The sequence below is a fragment of the Oncorhynchus mykiss genome, chromosome 13 (genome assembly GCF_013265735.2).
Source record: "Oncorhynchus mykiss isolate Arlee chromosome 13, USDA_OmykA_1.1, whole genome shotgun sequence".
Taxonomy (NCBI): domain Eukaryota; kingdom Metazoa; phylum Chordata; class Actinopteri; order Salmoniformes; family Salmonidae; genus Oncorhynchus; species Oncorhynchus mykiss.
In genome coordinates this window covers 69,925,192-69,945,304 of record NC_048577.1, presented here as the reverse complement: position 1 = coordinate 69,945,304, position 20,113 = coordinate 69,925,192, and the positions used below count along the sequence as shown (strand labels likewise).

The 20,113-nt window shown below is 48.3% G+C and overlaps 1 protein-coding gene across 2 annotated transcripts in view; it reads right to left on the bottom strand.

The window, feature by feature from the left end:
• The window catches only part of LOC118938365 (guanine nucleotide-binding protein subunit alpha-13), a 43,889-nt gene that overhangs the window by 9,464 nt on the left and 14,312 nt on the right, over nucleotides 1-20,113 (bottom strand). Inside the window, exon 3 of one of the 2 annotated variants that reach the window (XM_036942031.1) lies at nucleotides 622-672. The exons of the other annotated variant lie outside the window; for it this stretch is intronic. Within the exon in view, the coding sequence (XP_036797926.1) occupies nucleotides 622-672 (51 nt within the window). The remainder of the gene's footprint in view (nucleotides 1-621; nucleotides 673-20,113) is intronic. 2 annotated transcript variants of the gene reach the window in all.

The following is a 20,113-nucleotide window of genomic DNA, read 5'->3' as shown; positions in this document are numbered from 1 at the left end:
GTGTTGTATGTGTTGTATGTGTTGTATGTGTTGTATGTGTTGTATGTGTTGTATGTGTGTGTGTGTTGTATGTGTGTGTGTGTTGTATGTGTGTGTTGTATGTGTATGTGTGTGTTGTATGTGTATGTGTGTATGTGTGTGTGTTGTATGTGTGTGTGTGTGTGTTGTATGTGTGTGTGTGTGTGTTGTGTGTGTGTGTGTTGTATGTGTGTGTGTGTTGTATGTGTTCCATTCCAGAGGAGAATTCCTGCCATTCTAGACGCTGTGACATCAAGATCAGGCTGCACTGGAAAAGCCATCAGTGAAGTCACCATCAGGATACCAGCCAGAGATACAGAGTTACACTCCTCATTCCATTCCTCTGCACTGCCCGTGAAGAACAGAGAGAAAAGTTGAGAAAGATGAAAGAGAGAGAGGTCGGTTTCCCCCTCTTTAGTCAGAAGGAGATCAGGCCTTCGCTGGTAGCACACCCTGACATCTCAGAGAGAGATGGAGATATGTGGGGAGATGGATAGAACCACAGAGGGAGGAGAGAGAGGGATGGTTTCACTTCTCTTTTCATTCTGACTGTTACTTCATCAGCAGTAGTGTATAGATGCATAAGAGATGGGTGGGACTTACCGGCTGTCCTAGCTTTTCCAAATGATCCAGGAAATACTTTACAGACTCCCCCTGGGATGGGAGAGGGGAGAGGGGAGAGGGGAGAGGAGGAGAGGAGAGGGGAGAGGGGAGAGGGAGAACATGTCAGATTGGTTCAGTTATTCAGAGTTCAAGCACACTTACTACAGAGGTCATGTTATTCATATTAAAAGTGAATCAAAAGTAGTGTTGTGTGGGTGGATGTGAAAGGCCAAGGACTCCTTTTAAAACAGGAAGACAAGACAAGTGTGTTGACCTCTGACTCTCACGCGCAGCGCTGCCTGAAAATCAAGGCAATGAGGCGACACTCGCTTCCTGCGCCCGCCGGACTGAACAGGAAATGCAGAGATCTCAGAACAAACACACACACACACAAACACACACAGCATCTATAAATGAAACCCTGAGTAACACGCTGCTCAGGAAGCAGTAGACACAGAACAGAACAAACAGAAGGTGTTTGTGTGTGTCTGCTTAGGCTAAGTGTGTGTGTGTGTGTGTGTGTGTGTGTGTGTGTGTGTGTGTGTGTGTGTGTGTGTGTGTGGTGTACGCAAGAAAGGAGAGCGAGAAAGACAGAAAGAGAAACCAAGCTGTGGCCTTGAGAATACCACATGCACACAGAACAGCTGTGAAACCACAGAGGTACCACTACCACGATGCCAAAACCCCCAGGAGGAGGCTGAAACGACAGAGGCACCACTACCACGATGCCAAAACCCCCAGGAGAAGGCTGAAACCACAGAGGTACCACTACCACGATGCCAAAACCCCCAGGAGGAGGCTGAAACGACAGAGGTACCACCACTACCACGATGCCATAACCCCCAGGAGGAGGCTGAAACCACAGAGGTACCACTACTACCACGATGCCAAAACCCCCAGGAGGAGGCTGAAACCAGAGGTAACACTACTAGCACGATGCCAAAACCCCCAGGAGAAGGCTGAAACCACAGAGGTACCACTACCACGATGCCATAACCCCCAGGAGAAGGCTGAAACCACAGAGGTACCACTACCACGATGCCATAACCCCCAGGAGAAGGCTGAAACCACAGAGGTACCACTACTACCACGATGCCAAAACCCCCAGGAGAAGGCTGAAACCACAGAGGTACCACTACTACCACGATGCCAAAACCCCCAGGAGAAGGCTGAAACCACAGAGGTACCACTACTACCACGATGCCAAAACCCCCAGGAGAAGGCTGAAACCACAGAGGTACCACTACCACGATGCCATAACCCCCAGGAGAAGGCTGAAACCACAGAGGTACCACTACTACCACGATGCCAAAACCCCCAGGAGAAGGCTGAAACCACAGAGGTACCACTACCACGATGCCATAACCCCCAGGAGAAGGCTGAAACCACAGAGGTACCACTACTACCACGATGCCAAAACCCCCAGGAGAAGGCTGAAACCACAGAGGTACCACTACCACGATGCCATAACCCCCAGGAGAAGGCTGAAACCACAGAGGTACCACTACCACGATGCCATAACCCCCAGGAGAAGGCTGAAACGACAGAGGTACCACTACTACCACGATGCCAAAACCCCCAGGAGGAGGCTGAAACCACAGAGGCACCACTACCACGATGCCATAACCCCCAGGAGAAGGCTGAAACGACAGAGGCACCACTAGCACGATGCCAAAACCCCCAGGAGGAGGCTGAAACCACAGAGGTACCACTACTACCACGATGCCAAAACCCCCAGGAGAAGGCTGAAACCACAGAGGTACCACTACTACCACGATGCCATAACCCCCAGGAGAAGGCTGAAACGACAGAGGTACCACTACTAGCATGATGCCATAACCCCCAGGAGGAGGCTGAAACCACAGAGGTACCACTACTACCACGATGCCATAACCCCCAGGAGAAGGCTGAAACCACAGAGGTACCACTACTACCACGATGCCATAACCCCCAGGAGAAGGCTGAAACGACAGAGGTACCACTACTAGCATGATGCCATAACCCCCAGGAGGAGGCTGAAACCAGAGGTACCACTACTACCACGATGCCATAACCCCCAGGAGAAGGCTGAAACCACAGAGGTACCACTACTAGCATGATGCCATAACCCCCAGGAGGAGGCTGAAACCACAGAGGTACCACTACTACCACGATGCCAAAACCCCCAGGAGAAGGCTGAAACCACAGAGGTACCACTACTAGCATGATGCCATAACCCCCAGGAGGAGGCTGAAACCACAGAGGTACCACTACTACCACGATGCCATAACCCCCAGGAGAAGGCTGAAACCACAGAGGTACCACTACTACCACGATGCCAAAACCCCCAGGAGAAGGCTGAAACCACAGAGGTACCACTACTAGCATGATGCCATAACCCCCAGGAGGAGGCTGAAACCACAGAGGTACCACTACTACCACGATGCCAAAACCCCCAGGAGAAGGCTGAAACCACAGAGGTACCACTACTAGCACGATGCCATAACCCCCAGGAGGAGGCTGAAACCACAGAGGTACCACTACTAGCATGATGCCATAACCCCCAGGAGGAGGCTGAAACCAGAGGTACCACTACTAGCACGATGCCATAACCCCCAGAAGAAGGCTGAAACCACAGAGGTACCACTACTAGCACGATGCCAAAACCCCCAGGAGAAGGCTGAAACGACAGAGGTAACACTACTAGCACGATGCCAAAACCCCCAGGAGAAGGCTGAAACGACAGAGGTAACACTACTAGCACGATGCCATAACCCCCAGAAGAAGGCTGAAACCACAGAGGTACCACTACTAGCACGATGCCTTAACCCCCAGGAGGAGGCTGAAACGACAGAGGCACCACTAGCACGATGCCTTAACCCCCAGGAGGAGGCTGAAACGACAGAGGTACCACTACTAGCACGATGCCTTAACCCCCAGGAGAAGGCTGAAACGACAGAGGTACCACTACTAGCACGATGCCATAACCCCCAGGAGAAGGCTGAAACCACAGAGGTACCACTACTAGCACGATGCCAAAACCCCCAGGAGGAGGCTGAAACCAGAGGTAACACTACTAGCACGATGCCAAAACCCCCAGGAGGAGGCTGAAACCAGAGGTAACACTACTAGCACGATGCCAAAACCCCCAGGAGAAGGCTGAAACGACAGAGGTACCACTACTAGCACGATGCCAAAACCCCCAGGAGGAGGCTGAAACCAGAGGTACCACTACTAGCACGATGCCAAAACCCCCAGGAGAAGGCTGAAACCACAGAGGTACCACTACTAGCACGATGCCAAAACCCCCAGGAGAAGGCTGAAACGACAGAGGTACCACTACTAGCACGATGCCTTGACCCCCAGGAGAAGGCTGAAACCACAGAGGTACCACTACTAGCACGATGCCAAAACCCCCAGGAGAAGGCTGAAACGACAAGGGCACCACTACCACGATGCCATAACCCCCAGGAGGAGGCTGAAACTACAGGCACCACTACTAGCACGATGCCAAAACCCCCAGGAGAAGGCTGAAACTACAGGCACCACTACTAGCACGATGCCAAAACCTCCAGGAGAAGGCTGAAACGACAGAGGTACCACTACTAGCACGATGCCAAAACCCCCAGGAGAAGGCTGAAACGACAGAGGCACCACTACCACGATGCCTTAACCCCCATGAGGAGGCTGAAACCAGAGGTAACACTACCACGATGCCATAACCCCCAGGAGGAGGCTGAAACCAGAGGTAACACTACCACGATGCCATAACCCCCAGGAGGAGGCTGAAGCTAGAGGCACCACTACCACGATGCCTTGACCCCCAGGAGGAGGCTGAAACCAGAGGTAACACTACCACAATGCCATAACCCCCAGGAGGAGTCTCAAACCAGAAGTACCACTACCACGATGCCATAATCCCCAGGAGGAGGCTGAAACCACAGAAGTACCACTACCACGATGCCATAATCCCCAGGAGGAGGCTGAAACCACAGAAGTACCACTACCACGATGCCATAATCCCCAGGAGAAGGCTGAAACCACAGAAGTACCACTAGCACGATGCCATAACCCCAGGAGGAGGCTGAAACCACAGAAGTACCACTAGCACGATGCCATAACCCCCAGGAGGAGGCTCAAACCAGAAGTACCACTACCACGATGCCATAACCCCCAGGAGGAGGCTGAAACCACAGAAGTACCACTAGCACGATGCCATAACCCCCAGGAGGAGGCTGAAACCACAGAAGTACCACTAGCACGATGCCATAACCCCAGGAGGAGGCTGAAACCACAGAAGTACCACTACCACAATGCCATAACCCCCAGGAGGAGGCTGAAACCAGAGGCACCACAGGATACAAGGCGAGGGGAGGAGTAGACAGATGACCCCCCTCCCCCTAAAGAGCCATAGATCACAACACATTCTATTCTAAGGGGAAACCCCCCTCCTCCCACACAACTACACCTGTGGGACTTTCTATTTTGGGCTAACATGGGGGGGCATGTGAGGAGCTGTGAAACCAGAGTGGGGGGGGGGCAACTACGACCAGAAGGACTAGGTAGTGTTAGACCGTGGCTTTAGATTAGCATCCAGGGGCAAGTGGGAAACCACATCCAAGTCACAAATCACTCAGTTCCAATGTTAATCATCCCACTTGGGGTTCCACTCTGTCACCGGAAACTGTTCAAGTCTCTTGTGTGACTCATACACAACATGGGGGGAAAAGACCCCCCCCCCCCCATACTTCTGCTGTGGTTACAACCTCGAGACTTCAGTCATGGAGATGATCTATTGACATACATAGAACGAACACTGATATACAGAAATAGTTTCCAGAATAAGCGACTGATACTTTCTAAGAGCTAAAACAGGAGGTGTTTTAAACAGGCCTATTTCTGCTTCCTAAATGGTTAACAAAGTCATTATTACCATCAGCTAATTATCAGATGACGACAGTCTCTCTCCTTTCCTGAGAACAACTTAAGTCTTATTTCAATGTAACTGCCATCAACTGTCACGCCGCAGGTTGGTTGACAACCTGCCAAATCAAATAAAGCTTTGAGAATTTGAATGTGAGACAGACGGTGCACGTCTGTCCTGTGATTATCTACGAACAACAATAAAATAATAAAGAGCGAGAGAAAAAGATTGAATGATGAAGAGTGAGAGCTTGTGTAAGAATGAGAGAGGGAGAGAGTATCAAAACTCAGTGTTTAAAGTAGTGTAAAACCCATAGACTGTGTTTAAAGCAGTGTAAAACCCATAGACTGTGTTTAAAGCAGTGTAAAACCCATAGACTGTGTTTAAAGCAGTGTAAAACCCATAGAGAGTATTTTAAGCAGTGTAAAACCCATAGAGAGTATTTTAAGCAGTGTAAAACCCATAGAGAGTATTTTAAGCAGTGTAAAACCCATAGACTGTGTTTAAAGCAGTGTAAAACCCATAGACTGTGTTTAAAGCAGTGTAAAACCCATAGACAGTGTTTAAAGCAGTGTAAAACCCATAGACTGTGTTTAAAGCAGTGTAAAACCCATATACTGTGTTCAAAGCAGTGTAAAACCCATAGACTGTGTTCAAAGCAGTGTAAAACCCATATACTGTGTTCAAAGCAGTGTAAAACCCATAGACTGTGTTTAAAGCAGTGTAAAACCCATAGACTGTGTTCAAAGCAGTGTAAAACCCATAGACAGTGTTTAAAGCAGTGTAAAACCCATAGACTGTGTTTAAAGCAGTGTAAAACCCATAGAGAGTATTTTAAGCAGTGTAAAACCCATAGACTGTGTTCAAAGCAGTGTAAAACCCATATACTGTGTTCAAAGCAGTGTAAAACCCATAGACTGTGTTTAAAGCAGTGTAAAACCCATAGACTGTGTTCAAAGCACTGTAAAACCCATAGACTGTGTTCAAAGCCATAGACTGTGTTTAAAGCAGTGTAAAACCCATAGACTGTGTTTAAAGCAGTGTAAAACCCATAGACTGTGTTTAAAGTAGTGTAAAACCCATAGACTGTGTTTAAAGCAGTGTAAAACCCATAGACTGTGTTCAAAGCAGTGTAAAACCCATAGACTGTGTTTAAAGCAGTGTAAAACCCATAGACTGTGTTTAAAGCAGTGTAAAACCCATAGACAGTGTTTAAAGCAGTGTAAAACCCATAGACTGTGTTTAAAGCAGTGTAAAACCCATAGACTGTGTTTAAAGCAGTGTAAAACCCATAGACTGTGTTTAAAGCAGTGTAAAACCCATAGACTGTGTTTAAAGCAGTGTAAAACCCATAGAGAGTATTTTAAGCAGTGTAAAACCCATAGACTGTGTTCAAAGCAGTGTAAAACCCATAGACTGTGTTCAAAGCAGTGTAAAACCCATAGACTGTGTTCAAAGCAGTGTAAAACCCATAGACTGGGTTTAAACCCATAGACTGTGTTTAAAGCAGTGTAAAAACCCATAGACTGTGTTTAAAGCAGTGTAAAACCCATAGACAGTGTTTAAAGCAGTGTAAAACCCATAGACTGTGTTTAAAGCAGTGTAAAACCCATAGACTGTGTTTAAAGCAGTGTAAAACCCATAGACAGTGTTTAAAGCAGTGTAAAACCCATAGACTGGGTTTAAACCCATAGACTGTGTTCAAAGCCATAGACTGTGTTTAAAGCAGTGTAAAACCCATAGACTGTGTTTAAAGCAGTGTAAAACCCATAGACTGTGTTTAAAGTAGTGTAAAACCCATAGACTGTGTTTAAAGCAGTGTAAAACCCATAGACTGTGTTCAAAGCAGTGTAAAACCCATAGACTGTGTTTAAAGCAGTGTAAAACCCATAGACTGTGTTTAAAGCAGTGTAAAACCCATAGACTGTGTTTAAAGCAGTGTAAAACCCATAGACTGTGTTTAAAGCAGTGTAAAACCCATAGACTGTGTTTAAAGCAGTGTAAAACCCATAGACTGTGTTTAAAGCAGTGTAAAACCCATAGACTGTGTTTAAAGCAGTGTAAAACCCATAGAGAGTATTTTAAGCAGTGTAAAACCCATAGACTGTGTTCAAAGCAGTGTAAAACCCATAGACTGTGTTCAAAGCAGTGTAAAACCCATAGACTGTGTTCAAAGCAGTGGAAAACCCATAGACTGGGTTTAAACCCATAGACTGTGTTTAAAGCAGTGTAAAACCCATAGACTGTGTTTAAAGCAGTGTAAAACCCATAGACAGTGTTTAAAGCAGTGTAAAACCCATAGACTGTGTTTAAAGCAGTGTAAAACCCATAGACAGTGTTTAAAGCAGTGTAAAACCCATAGACAGTGTTTAAAGCAGTGTAAAACCCATAGACAGTGTTTAAAGCAGTGTAAAACCCATAGACTGGGTTTAAACCCATAGACTGGGTTTAAACCCATAGACTGGGTTTAAACCCATAGACTGGGTTTAAACCCATAGACTGTGTTTAAAGCAGTGTAAAACCCATAGACAGTGTTTAAAGCAGTGTAAAACCCATAGACTGTGTTTAAAGCAGTGTAAAACCCATAGACTGTGTTTAAAGCAGTGTAAAACCCATAGACTGTGTTTAAAGCAGTGTAAAACCCATAGACTGTGTTTAAAGCAGTGTAAAACCCATAGACTGGGTTTAAAGCAGTGTAAAACCCATAGACTGGGTTTAAACCCATAGACTGTGTTTAAAGCAGTGTAAAACCCATAGACAGTGTTTAAAGCAGTGTAAAACCCATAGACTGTGTTCAAAGCAGTGTAAAACCCATAGACTGTGTTCAAAGCAGTGTAAAACCCATAGACTGTGTTTAAAGCAGTGTAAAACCCATAGACAGTGTTTAAAGCAGTGTAAAACCCATAGACAGTGTTTAAAGCAGTGTAAAACCCATAGACTGTGTTTAAAGCAGTGTAAAACCCATAGACAGTGTTTAAACCCATAGACAGTGTTTAAAGCAGTGTAAAACCCATAGACAGTGTTTAAAGCAGTGTAAAACCCATAGACAGTGTTTAAACCCATAGACAGTGTTTAAAGCAGTGTAAAACCCATAGACTGTGTTTAAAGCAGTGTAAAACCCATAGACAGTGTTTAAAGCAGTGTAAAACCCATAGACAGTGTTTAAAGCAGTGTAAAACCCATAGACTGTGTTTAAAGCAGTGTAAAACCCATAGACAGTGTTTAAACCCATAGACAGTGTTTAAAGCAGTGTAAAACCCATAGACTGTGTTTAAAGCAGTGTAAAACCCATAGACTGTGTTTAAAGCAGTGTAAAACCAGTGTAGACAGTCCTAATGGAAGCGTTTCCACAAAATCATTTAAGCGTCCAGTCGGACCACCGCCACTGAGCAGAGCAGACCACCGCCACTGAGCAGAGCAGACCACCGCCACTGAGCAGAGCAGACCACCGCCACTGAGCAGAGCAGACCACCGCCACTGAGCAGAGCAGACCACCGCCACTGAGCAGAGCAGACCACCGCCACTGAGCAGAGCAGACCACCGCCACTGAGCAGAGCAGACCACCGCCACTGAGCAGAGCAGACCACCGCCACTGAGCAGAGCAGAGCACCGCCACTGAGCAGAGCAGACCACCGCCACTGAGCAGAGCAGACCACCGCCACTGAGCAGAGCAGACCACCGCCACTGAGCAGAGCAGACCACCGCCACTGAGCAGAGCAGACCACCGCCACTGAGCAGAGCAGACCACCGCCACTGAGCAGAGCAGACCACCGCCACTGAGCAGAGCAGACCACCGCCACTGAGCAGAGCAGACCACCGCCACTGAGCAGAGCAGACCACCGCCACTGAGCAGAGCAGACCACCGCCACTGAGCAGAGCAGACCACCGCCACTGAGCAGAGCAGACCACCGCCACTGAGCAGAGCAGACCACCGCCACTGAGCAGACCACCGCCACTGAGCAGACCACCGCCACTGAGCAGACCACCGCCACTGAGCAGACCACCGCCACTGAGCAGACCACCGCCACTGAGCAGACCACCGCCACTGAGCAGACCACCGCCACTGAGCAGACCAGACCACCGCCACTGAGCAGAGCAGACCACCGCCACTGAGCAGAGCAGACCACCGCCACTGAGCAGAGCAGACCACCGCCACTGAGCAGAGCAGACCACCGCCACTGAGCAGAGCAGACCACCGCCACTGAGCAGAGCAGACCACCGCCACTGAGCAGAGCAGAGCACCGCCACTGAGCAGAGCAGAGCACCGCCACTGAGCAGAGCAGAGCACCGCCACTGAGCAGAGCAGAGCACCGCCACTGAGCAGAGCAGAGCACCGCCACTGAGCAGAGCAGAGCACCGCCACTGAGCAGAGCAGAGCACCGCCACTGAGCAGAGCAGACCACCGCCACTGAGCAGAGCAGACCACCGCCACTGAGCAGAGCAGACCACCGCCACTGAGCAGAGCAGACCACCGCCACTGAGCAGAGCAGACCACCGCCACTGAGCAGAGCAGACCACCGCCACTGAGCAGAGCAGACCACCGCCACTGAGCAGAGCAGACCACCGCCACTGAGCAGAGCAGACCACCGCCACTGAGCAGAGCAGACCACCGCCACTGAGCAGAGCAGACCACCGCCACTGAGCAGAGCAGACCACCGCCACTGAGCAGAGCAGACCACCGCCACTGAGCAGAGCAGACCACCGCCACTGAGCAGAGCAGACCACCGCCACTGAGCAGAGCAGACCACCGCCACTGAGCAGAGCAGACCACCGCCACTGAGCAGAGCAGACCACCGCCACTGAGCAGAGCAGACCACCGCCACTGAGCAGAGCAGACCACCGCCACTGAGCAGAGCAGACCACCGCCACTGAGCAGAGCAGACCACCGCCACTGAGCAGAGCAGACCACCGCCACTGAGCAGAGCAGACCACCGCCACTGAGCAGAGCACCGCCACTGAGCAGAGCAGACCACCGCCACTGAGCAGAGCAGACCACCGCCACTGAGCAGAGCAGACCACCGCCACTGAGCAGAGCAGACCACCGCCACTGAGCAGAGCAGACCACCGCCACTGAGCAGAGCAGACCACCGCCACTGAGCAGAGCAGACCACCGCCACTGAGCAGAGCAGACCACCGCCACTGAGCAGAGCAGACCACCGCCACTGAGCAGAGCAGACCACCGCCACTGAGCAGAGCAGACCACCGCCACTGAGCAGAGCAGACCACCGCCACTGAGCAGAGCAGACCACCGCCACTGAGCAGAGCAGAGCACCACCACTGAGCAGAGCAGAGCACCACCACTGAGCAGAGCAGACCACCACCACTGAGCAGAGCAGACCACCGCGGCACCAAAATCACATGGGCCAAACCAATACCGAAGGGGAAGAAAACTGATTCGGTAGAATCCATTGAGAAGTGGTTATTAATTAGAATGGACTAGACCAGCATGATGGAACAGAATGTTCTAGGGTGGACTAGACCAGCATGATGGAACAGAATGTTCTAGGGTGGACTAGACCAGCATGACATAACAGAATGTTCTAGGGTGGACTAGACCAGCATGACATAACAGAATGTTCTAGGGTGGACTAGACCAGCATGACATAACAGAATGTTCTAGGGTGGACTAGACCAGCATGATGGAACAGATTGTTCTAGGGTGGACTAGACCAGCATGATGGAACAGATTGTTCTAGGGTGGACTAGACCAGCATGATGGAACAGAATGTTCTAGGGTGGACTAGACCAGCCTGATGGAACAGAATGTTCTAGGGTGGACTAGACCAGCATGATGGAACAGAATGTTCTAGGTTAGACTAGACCAGCATGATGGAACAGAATGTTCTAGGGTGGACTAGACCAGCATGACATAACAGAATGTTCTAGGGTGGACTAGACCAGCATGACATAACAGAATGTTCTAGGGTGGACTAGACCAGCATGACATAACAGAATGTTCTAGGGTGGACTAGACCAGCATGATGGAACAGATTGTTCTAGGGTGGACTAGACCAGCATGATGGAACAGATTGTTCTAGGGTGGACTAGACCAGCATGATGGAACAGAATGTTCTAGGGTGGACTAGACCAGCATGATGGAACAGATTGTTCTAGGGTGGACTAGCCCAGAATGATATAATGTTCTAGGGTGGACAAGACCAGCATGATGGAACAGAATGTTCTAGGGTGGACTAGACCAGAATGATATAATGTTCTAGGGTGGACTAGCCCAGAATGATATAATGTTCTAGGGTGGACTAGCCCAGAATGATAGAATGTTCTAGGGTGGACTAGCCCAGAATGATATAATGTTCTAGGGTGGACTAGACCAGCATGATATAATGTTCTAGGGTGGACTAGACCAGCATGATATAATGTTCTAGGGTGGACTAGACCAGCATGATGGAACATAATGTTCTAGGGTGGACTAGACCAGCATGATATAATGCTCTAGGGTGGACTAGACCAGCATGCTGCAACAGAATGTTCTAGGGTGGACTAGACCAGCATGCTGCAACAGAATGTTCTAGGGTGGACAAGACCAGCATGATGGAACAGAATGTCCTAGGGTGGACTAGACCAGCATGATAATGTTATAGGGTGGACTAGACCAGGATGAAATAACAGAATGTTCTAGGGTGAACTAGGCCAGGATTGATTGAATGTTCTAGGGTGGACTAGACCAGGATTGATAGAATGTTCTAGGGTGGACTAGACCAGGATTGATAGAATGTTTTAGGGTGGACTAGACCAGGATGAAATAACAGAATGTTCTAGGGTGAACTAGACCAGGATTGATAGAATGTTCTAGGGTGGACTAGACCAGGATTGATAGAATGTTTTAGGGTGGACTAGACCAGGATTGATAGAATGTTTTAGGGTGGACTAGACCAGGATGAAATAACAGAATGTTCTAGGGTGAACTAGACCAGGATTGATAGAATGTTCTAGGGTGGACTAGGCCAGGATTGATAGAATGTTCTAGGGTGGACTAGACCAGGATTGATATGTTTTAGGGTGGACTAGACCAGGATTGATAGAATGTTTTAGGGTGGACTAGGCCAGGATTGATAGAATGTTCTAGGGTGGACTAGACCAGGATTGATATGTTTTAGGGTGGACTAGACCAGGATTGATAGAATGTTTTAGGGTGGACTAGACCAGGATTGATTTAGGGTGGACTAGACCAGGATTGATAGAATGTTTTAGGGTGGACTAGACCAGGATTGATTTAGGGTGGACTAGACCAGGATTGATTTAGGGTGGAATGGACCAGAATGATGGAATAATATACTGTCCTCTTGTCCCAACAACCAGCTGAAGCAACATGACATTCTCTAGTCTAACATAACCCATCTGACCTGGTATACTGCTGACCACATAGACGTGTGTGTGTGTGTGTGAGTTCGTCAGTGCTTTCGTTTCCCCTGCGTTCCCCTACTCAGTAAAGCAACAGTGTGACGCATGCCGAACACAGACACACGCGTAAGGAAACCACATCCCCCCCCCCCCAGCCCCGCCTCCACTCTGCCGTCATGCTGATATCTACTACTAGGCTCTGGTGAGGCAGGTGGAAGATCAACTGTCACCAACTGTCAAAATATCTCTAGAATGAGGAGGGTCAAAGGACATGGTAACCACGATGGGTTACTGTGGTTACGGTCTCCGAGGTGACTGGAACCTGAAGAGAAGAAGCCTGTAGTCAGTGTGTTCTGCTACTAACACAGTACGTGTAGTTAGACTAGCGTCCATATAGGGTTTTTGGTTTCGATACAGATTCCCAATTTTTTGGTCTGTTTAACAGGGCGAAATGAAAAATATGTTTCCACAAAACGCTCTCATAAATTACCATCCAAAAGAGTTATTGTCCAAGAAATGCTTAAAATGTTGATTTTGTACATTGTGACATTAATGACAGAACGACCACAGTGTGCAGATCAGCATGAGACACAGATCAGATTCCCCCTTTTCCATCCTTATTGAATATCAGGTATATGTGATAATTAACAGACATCAATTGGCTGTATTGTAAAAATAAAACAGTATCAGGAGATCATATCGTTGAAACGATATCTGCTGCTACCACAGAGCTAATATATTCTCTGTAGTGTTGACTGCTACTACCACAGGGCTAATATATTCTCTGTAGTGTTGACTGCTACTACCACAGGGCTAACATATTATCTGTAGTGTTGACTGCTACTACCACAGGGCTAATATATTCTCTGTAGTGTTGACTGCTACTACCACAGGGCTAATATATTCTCTGTTGTGTTGACTGCTACTACCACAGAGCTAATATATTCTCTGTAGTGTTGACTGCTTCTACCACAGGGCTAATATATTATCTGTAGTGTTGACTGCTTCTACCACAGAGCTAATATATTATCTGTAGTGTTGACTGCTTCTACCACAGGGCTAATATATTCTCTGTAGTGTTGACTGCTTCTACCACAGGGCTAATATATTATCTGTAGTGTTGACTGCTTCTACCACAGGGCTAATATATTATCTGTAGTGTTGACTGCTTCTACCACAGAGCTAATATATTATCTGTAGTGTTGACTGCTACTACCACAGGGCTAATATATTCTCTGTAGTGTTGACTGCTTCTACCACAGGGCTAATATATTCTCTGTAGTGTTGACTGCTTCTACCACAGGGCTAATATATTATCTGTAGTGTTGACTGCTTCTACCACAGGGCTAATATATTCTCTGTAGTGTTGACTGCTTCTACCACAGGGCTAATATATTATCTGTAGTGTTGACTGCTTCTACCACAGAGCTAATATATTATCTGTAGTGTTGACTGCTACTAACACAGGGCTAATATATTCTCTGTAGTGTTGACTGCTACTACCACAGAGCTAATATATTCTCTGTAGTGTTGACTGCTACTACCACAGGGCTAATATATTAGTGTTGACTGCTGCCACCACAGGGCTAATATATCTGTAGAATTTAGAGGAACCCGACTGGCCTAGGCTGACGGACTGTGGGAGATGTGTAGTAGTTGACGTCATTGTCCCACAATGGGGAATTGGTCTCAGCAATTTAAAAAGACATGACAACAGGAATCATAACCAATAACACATATCAAAAGTGTGTGTGTGGTCCAATCAGATGGGGAGCGTGCTGGCTCTCGGTCCAATCAGATGGCGAGCGTGCTGGCCCTCGGTCCAATCAGATGGGGAGCGTGCTGGCCCTCGGTCCAATCAGATGGGGAGCGTGCTGGCCCTCGGTCCAATCAGATGGGGAGCGTGCTGGCCCTCGGTCCAATCAGATGGGGAGCGTGCTGGCCCTCGGTCCAATCAGATGGGGAGCTTGCTGGCTCTCGGTCCAATCAGATGGGGAGCGTGCTGGCTCTCGGTCCAATCAGATGGGGAGCGTGCTGGCTCTCGGTCCAATCAGATGGGGAGCGTGCTGGCTCTCGGTCCAATCAGATGGGGAGCGTGCTGGCCCTCGGTCCAATCAGATGGGGAGCGTGCTGGCCCTCGGTCCAATCAGATGGGGAGCGTGCTGGCTCTCGGTCCAATCAGATGGGGAGCGTGCTGGCTCTCGGTCCAATCAGATGGGGAGTGTGCTGGCTCTCGGTCCAATCAGATGGGGAGCGTGCTGGCCCTCGGTCCAATCAGATGGGGAGCGTGCTGGCCCTCGGTCCAATCAGATGGGGAATGTGCTGGCTCTCGGTCCAATCAGATGGGGAGCGTGCTGGCTCTCGTGATGGGCCGGTGTTGCACAGAGACCAAGGTCTAATCACAGCTCAACATTCCTTTATGGATCATTCCAGCCCCGTTCCTCCTCTCCTCTATTCCTTCATCCCCTTTGTACATCTCCATCCCCCCCCCCTCTTCTCTCTTTTACAGGTCTTACCCTCAGTCTTTCCCTTCCTCCTGGTAGTCTAACTCAGACGAGGGGAAAGGGCCATTTCAGGTCTCAGCTGAAACACTGTAGCGACCGCATCTACTGGCCATTAAACTAGACAGTTCCTCTATTAATGGCTTCTGGGATTGCTGCTGCTGCAGCAACACACACACACACACACACACACACACACACACGGAGTATGCTGGTCCCCGGACATGACAGTGAGCAGCAGCCTTCCCAGAGAGATGGGGGGAGGGAGAGAGAGATGCGGGTCAAGATGGCATGCTTGAACTCCACTTATCCCTGGTACCACCACCACCACTACGTAGAGAGCAGGAGGGTGAAGGAGAGAAAGAACGAGGGAGAGAGAAACTAAACAAAACCCCTTTGTGTGCTGCAATCCAGGGAGCACGTGTCCCGAGTGCCAAACATGTCAGGCTTCCTGCTTTCACAACCTCTCTAACACACACACGTATTAAGCCTCTCGCTGCAGACATGCTGTCTGCAGAACAGGACTTGATCTTGATGCTTTAAGTAAACATTCCCCAGCCCTTATTCCCTTTCACCCCTATCCCCCCCCCCCGCCCCTCTCTTCCCTTTCACCCCCGCCCCCCTCTTCCCTATCCCCCCCGCCCCCCTCTTCCCTATCCCCCCCGCCCCCCTCTTCCCTATCCCCCCCGCCCCTCTCTTCCCTACCCCCCCGCCCCTCTCTTCCCTATCCCCCCGCCCCCCTCTTCCCTATCCCCCCGCCCCCCTCTTCCCTATCCCCCCCGCCCCCCTCTTCCCTATCCCCCCCGCCCCTCTCTTCCCTATCCCCCCCGCACCTCTTCCCTATACCCCCCCGCCCCTCTCTTCCCTATCCTAGGTGTTGCATAATCCCAATCCACAGCCTCAGACCTGTTCTCCTCTCCACCGAAGGCTTTATAGTGTTCTGTTACAAGCCACGCCCTCATTGACATGGGATCTGTTGAGGGTCCAATCAACACAGGGCAACAGAGTTAGAAGCAGAGTGTATAGAATAGATATGACTATGTCGTTGTTGTGAGAATGTATACTACATATGAACATTAAAAGCTTTGGTGTGGTCCCAGATCTCTCTCTCTCACCCTCCCTTCCTTTTCTGCAACAGTTGATTCCTTTCCTCTCTGCTCCATTCTACATCGGAGACTAAGGAGAGGGAGGGAGGGAGGGAGGGAGGGAGGGAGGGAGGGCAAGAAAGGGCATTGTTTTCATTTTCTATGGTTGACTTGATTTGTGTGTGAGTTAGCATTTTCTCCACACACAAACACTGATAGTGTGTGTGTGTGTGTGTGTGTGCGCGAGCAGCAAGCTCAGAAGCCATTAGTAGTGGTTTAAGGGCAGTAGATGCAGTCTGTTTTCAAATCAAATTTTAATGCGCAGAATACATGTGAACTTTACCGTGAAATGCTTTCTTACGAACAATTTTCCCACCAGTGCAGAGTTAAAAAAGTAAGACATTAAAAAAAATTAAAAAGCACCATTGGTCATTAGCCTGGGAAATGTCTGATATCCCCTCCAGCGCCATTAAACTCTTTGTTTTAAATAAATGATTCCACTTTAAGATTAAACGACAAAAACAAGGTAGAATATTTTAATAATAATATTGTATATTACCATACACAATATAAACGTGATGTATTTATTTGATAAACAGACCACAAACAGCCCTAAGCATCAAACGCAACGTAAATTCGGACTCAACTTTGAGCCTCTCTAAAATGTTAACTCTCCTCTTAATGGTGAACCGAGTGTCCATTCTGTGTCAGCTTTGGGGAAGTGAGAGTGCGTATTAGCAGAACTGGGAGGGAGTATGGCGTGCTGCGGTTCTGTCACACCCCGGTCTCAGATGACAGCCTCCCTGGGATGAGTGAGTTGGCAGAGGACAGCTAACAGACAGACTAGCACAAACCCCTTTAGAACCCATGGTAAAAAAACACATCACCAGGGAATCAGTTGTGGGTTTAGCAGGAATCAGGAAGTACACCTCACACAAAACTGGTTTCAAATGGCTCAGTTGAATATTAGTAAACAGAATGTCTTATTTCCTGACTTCTTGGTATAGGTGTTCCTTCATAAGAGATTTTACAGCAGAAAATCTTCCCGAGACAAACAGTGACAAAGTAGCTTCAGTGAGTCAGCTGGTTGGAGCGTGTTCATCTGTATGCACCATCAGAGTAGTGGGGTTGATTTCTACACTGGCCACTTGAAGTGAATGTATACAGTTGAAGGCGGAAGTTTACATACACCTTAGCCAAATATATTTAAACTCCGTTTTTCCACAATTCCTGACAAAAAAAATTCCCTGTCTGAGGTCAGTTAGGATCACCACTTTATTTTAAGAATGTGAAATGTCAGAATGATAGTAGAGAGGAAGATTTACTTCAGCTTTTATTTCTTTCATCACATTCCTTGTGGGTCAGAACTTTACAAACCCAATATTTGGTAGCATTATCTTTAAAATATTTAACTTGGGTCAAACATTTCAGGTAGCCTTCCACAAGCTTCCCACAATAAGTTGGGTGAATTTTGGCCCATTCCTCCTGACAGAGCTGGTGTAACTGAGTCAGATTCGTAGGCTTCCGTGCTCACACACGTTTTTTCAGTTCTGCCCACACATTTTCTATAGGATTGAGGTCAGGACTTTGTTGTCCTTAGAACATTTTTCCACAACTTTGGAAGTATGTTTGGGGTCATTGTCCATTTGGAAGACCCATTTGCAACAAAGCTTTAACTTCCTGATTGATGTCTTGAGATGTTGCTTCAATATATCCACATCATTTTCCTGCCTCATGATGTCGTCTATTTTATGAAGTGCACCTCCTGCAGCAAAGCATCCCCACAACATGATGCTGCCACCCCCGTGCTTCACGGTTGGGATGGTGTTCTTCAGCTTGCAAGCCTCCCCCTTTTCCTCCAAACATAACGATGGTCATTATGGCCAAACAGTTCTATTTTTGTTTCATCTGACCAGAGGACATTTCTCCAAAAAGTACGATCTTTGTCCCCATGTGTAGTTGCAAACCGTAGTCTTGCTTTTTAATAGCATTTTTGGAGCAGTGGCTTCTTCCTTGCTGAGCGGCCTTTCAGGTTATGTCGATATAGGACTCGTTTTACTGTGGATATAGATACTTTTCTACCTGTTTCCTCCAGCATCTTCACAAGGTCCTTTGCTGTTGTTCTGGGATTGATTTGCACTTTTGGCACCAAAGTACGTTCATCTCTAGGAGACAGAACGAACGCGTCTCCTTCCTGAGCGGTATGAAGGCTGCGTGGTCCCATGGTGTTTATACTTGGGAAACATTTCCAAATGCCTGAAGGTACCACGTTCATCTGTACAGACAATAGTCCGCACAGATGAACGTGGTACCTTCAGGCATTTGGAAATGTTTCCCAAGGATGAACCAGACTTGTGGAAGTCAACAATTTGATTTGATTTCTTTTGATTTTCCCATGATGTCAAGCAAAAAGGCACTGAGTTTGAAGGTAGGCCTTGAAATACATCCACAGGTACACCTCCAATTGACTCAAATTATGTCAATTAGCCTATCAGAAGCTTCTAAAGCCATGACATAAGTTTCTGGAATTTTAAGTTTAATCTGGCCCCTAAATATCGTAACAGTGAACAAGGCAGCTGAAATGTCACCATGCATCTAGGAAAGCCACTCCTGATGTAGGACAGACACTGGATGTATTGGGGTGGGGTGGGGGGACTAGTCCTTTAACAGTGTGTGTGTTGACTCTGTCTGCTCTATGTTTAATCATGATGAGAGAGAGGGGGGGATGAGGGACTGGAACTGGAGGAGGCTTGGTGACTGTCTGCTCTAGGTTTAATCATGATAAGAGAGAGGGGGATGAGGGACTGGAGCTGGAGGAGGCTTGGTGACTGTCTGCTCTATGTTTAATCATGATAAGAGACAGGGGGATGAGGGACTGGAGCTGGAGGAGGCTTGGTGACTGTCTGCTCTAGGTTTAATCATGATAAGAGAGAGGGGGATGAGGGACTGGAGCTGGAGGAGGCTTGGTGACTGAATGCACTATGTTTAATCATGATAAGAGACAGGGGGGTGAGGGACTGGAGCTGGAGGAGGCTTGGTGACTGTCTGCTCTATGTTTAATCATGATAAGAGAGAGGGGGGGATGAGGGACTGGAGCTGGAGGAGGCTTGGTGACTGTCTGCTCTATGTTTAATCATGATAAGAGAGAGGGGGATGAGGGACTGGAGCTGGAGGAGGCTTGGTGACTGTCTGCTCTGTTTAATCATGATAAGAGACAGGGGGGTGAGGGAGCTGGAGGAGGCTTGGTGACTGTCTGCTCTATGTTTAATCATGATAAGAGAGAGGGGGGGATGAGGGACTGGAGCTGGAGGAGGCTTGGTGACTGTCTGCTCTATGTTTAATCATGATAAGAGAGAGGGGGATGAGGGACTGTGCATAAACTGAATGAGTGATGGTAGTTTACAGAGTAAAAAGAGCATCAGTTCCAGTCTGGAGAATCCCCTGCTCAGTCCTCAGTACAGCTATTGATCATCAACAAGAGACCGACACACTGCTTTACAAGCCAACACTAAGACCACCGAGAGAGAGGAGAGGGGGGGTGAGCAACAGAAAGACAGCGACAGGCCGAGTCCAACACTCAATTACTCTGTGCTCATCATTCCAGCTGCAAGCCCCTTTGTTGGTTGTATGTGTGTGTATGTGTG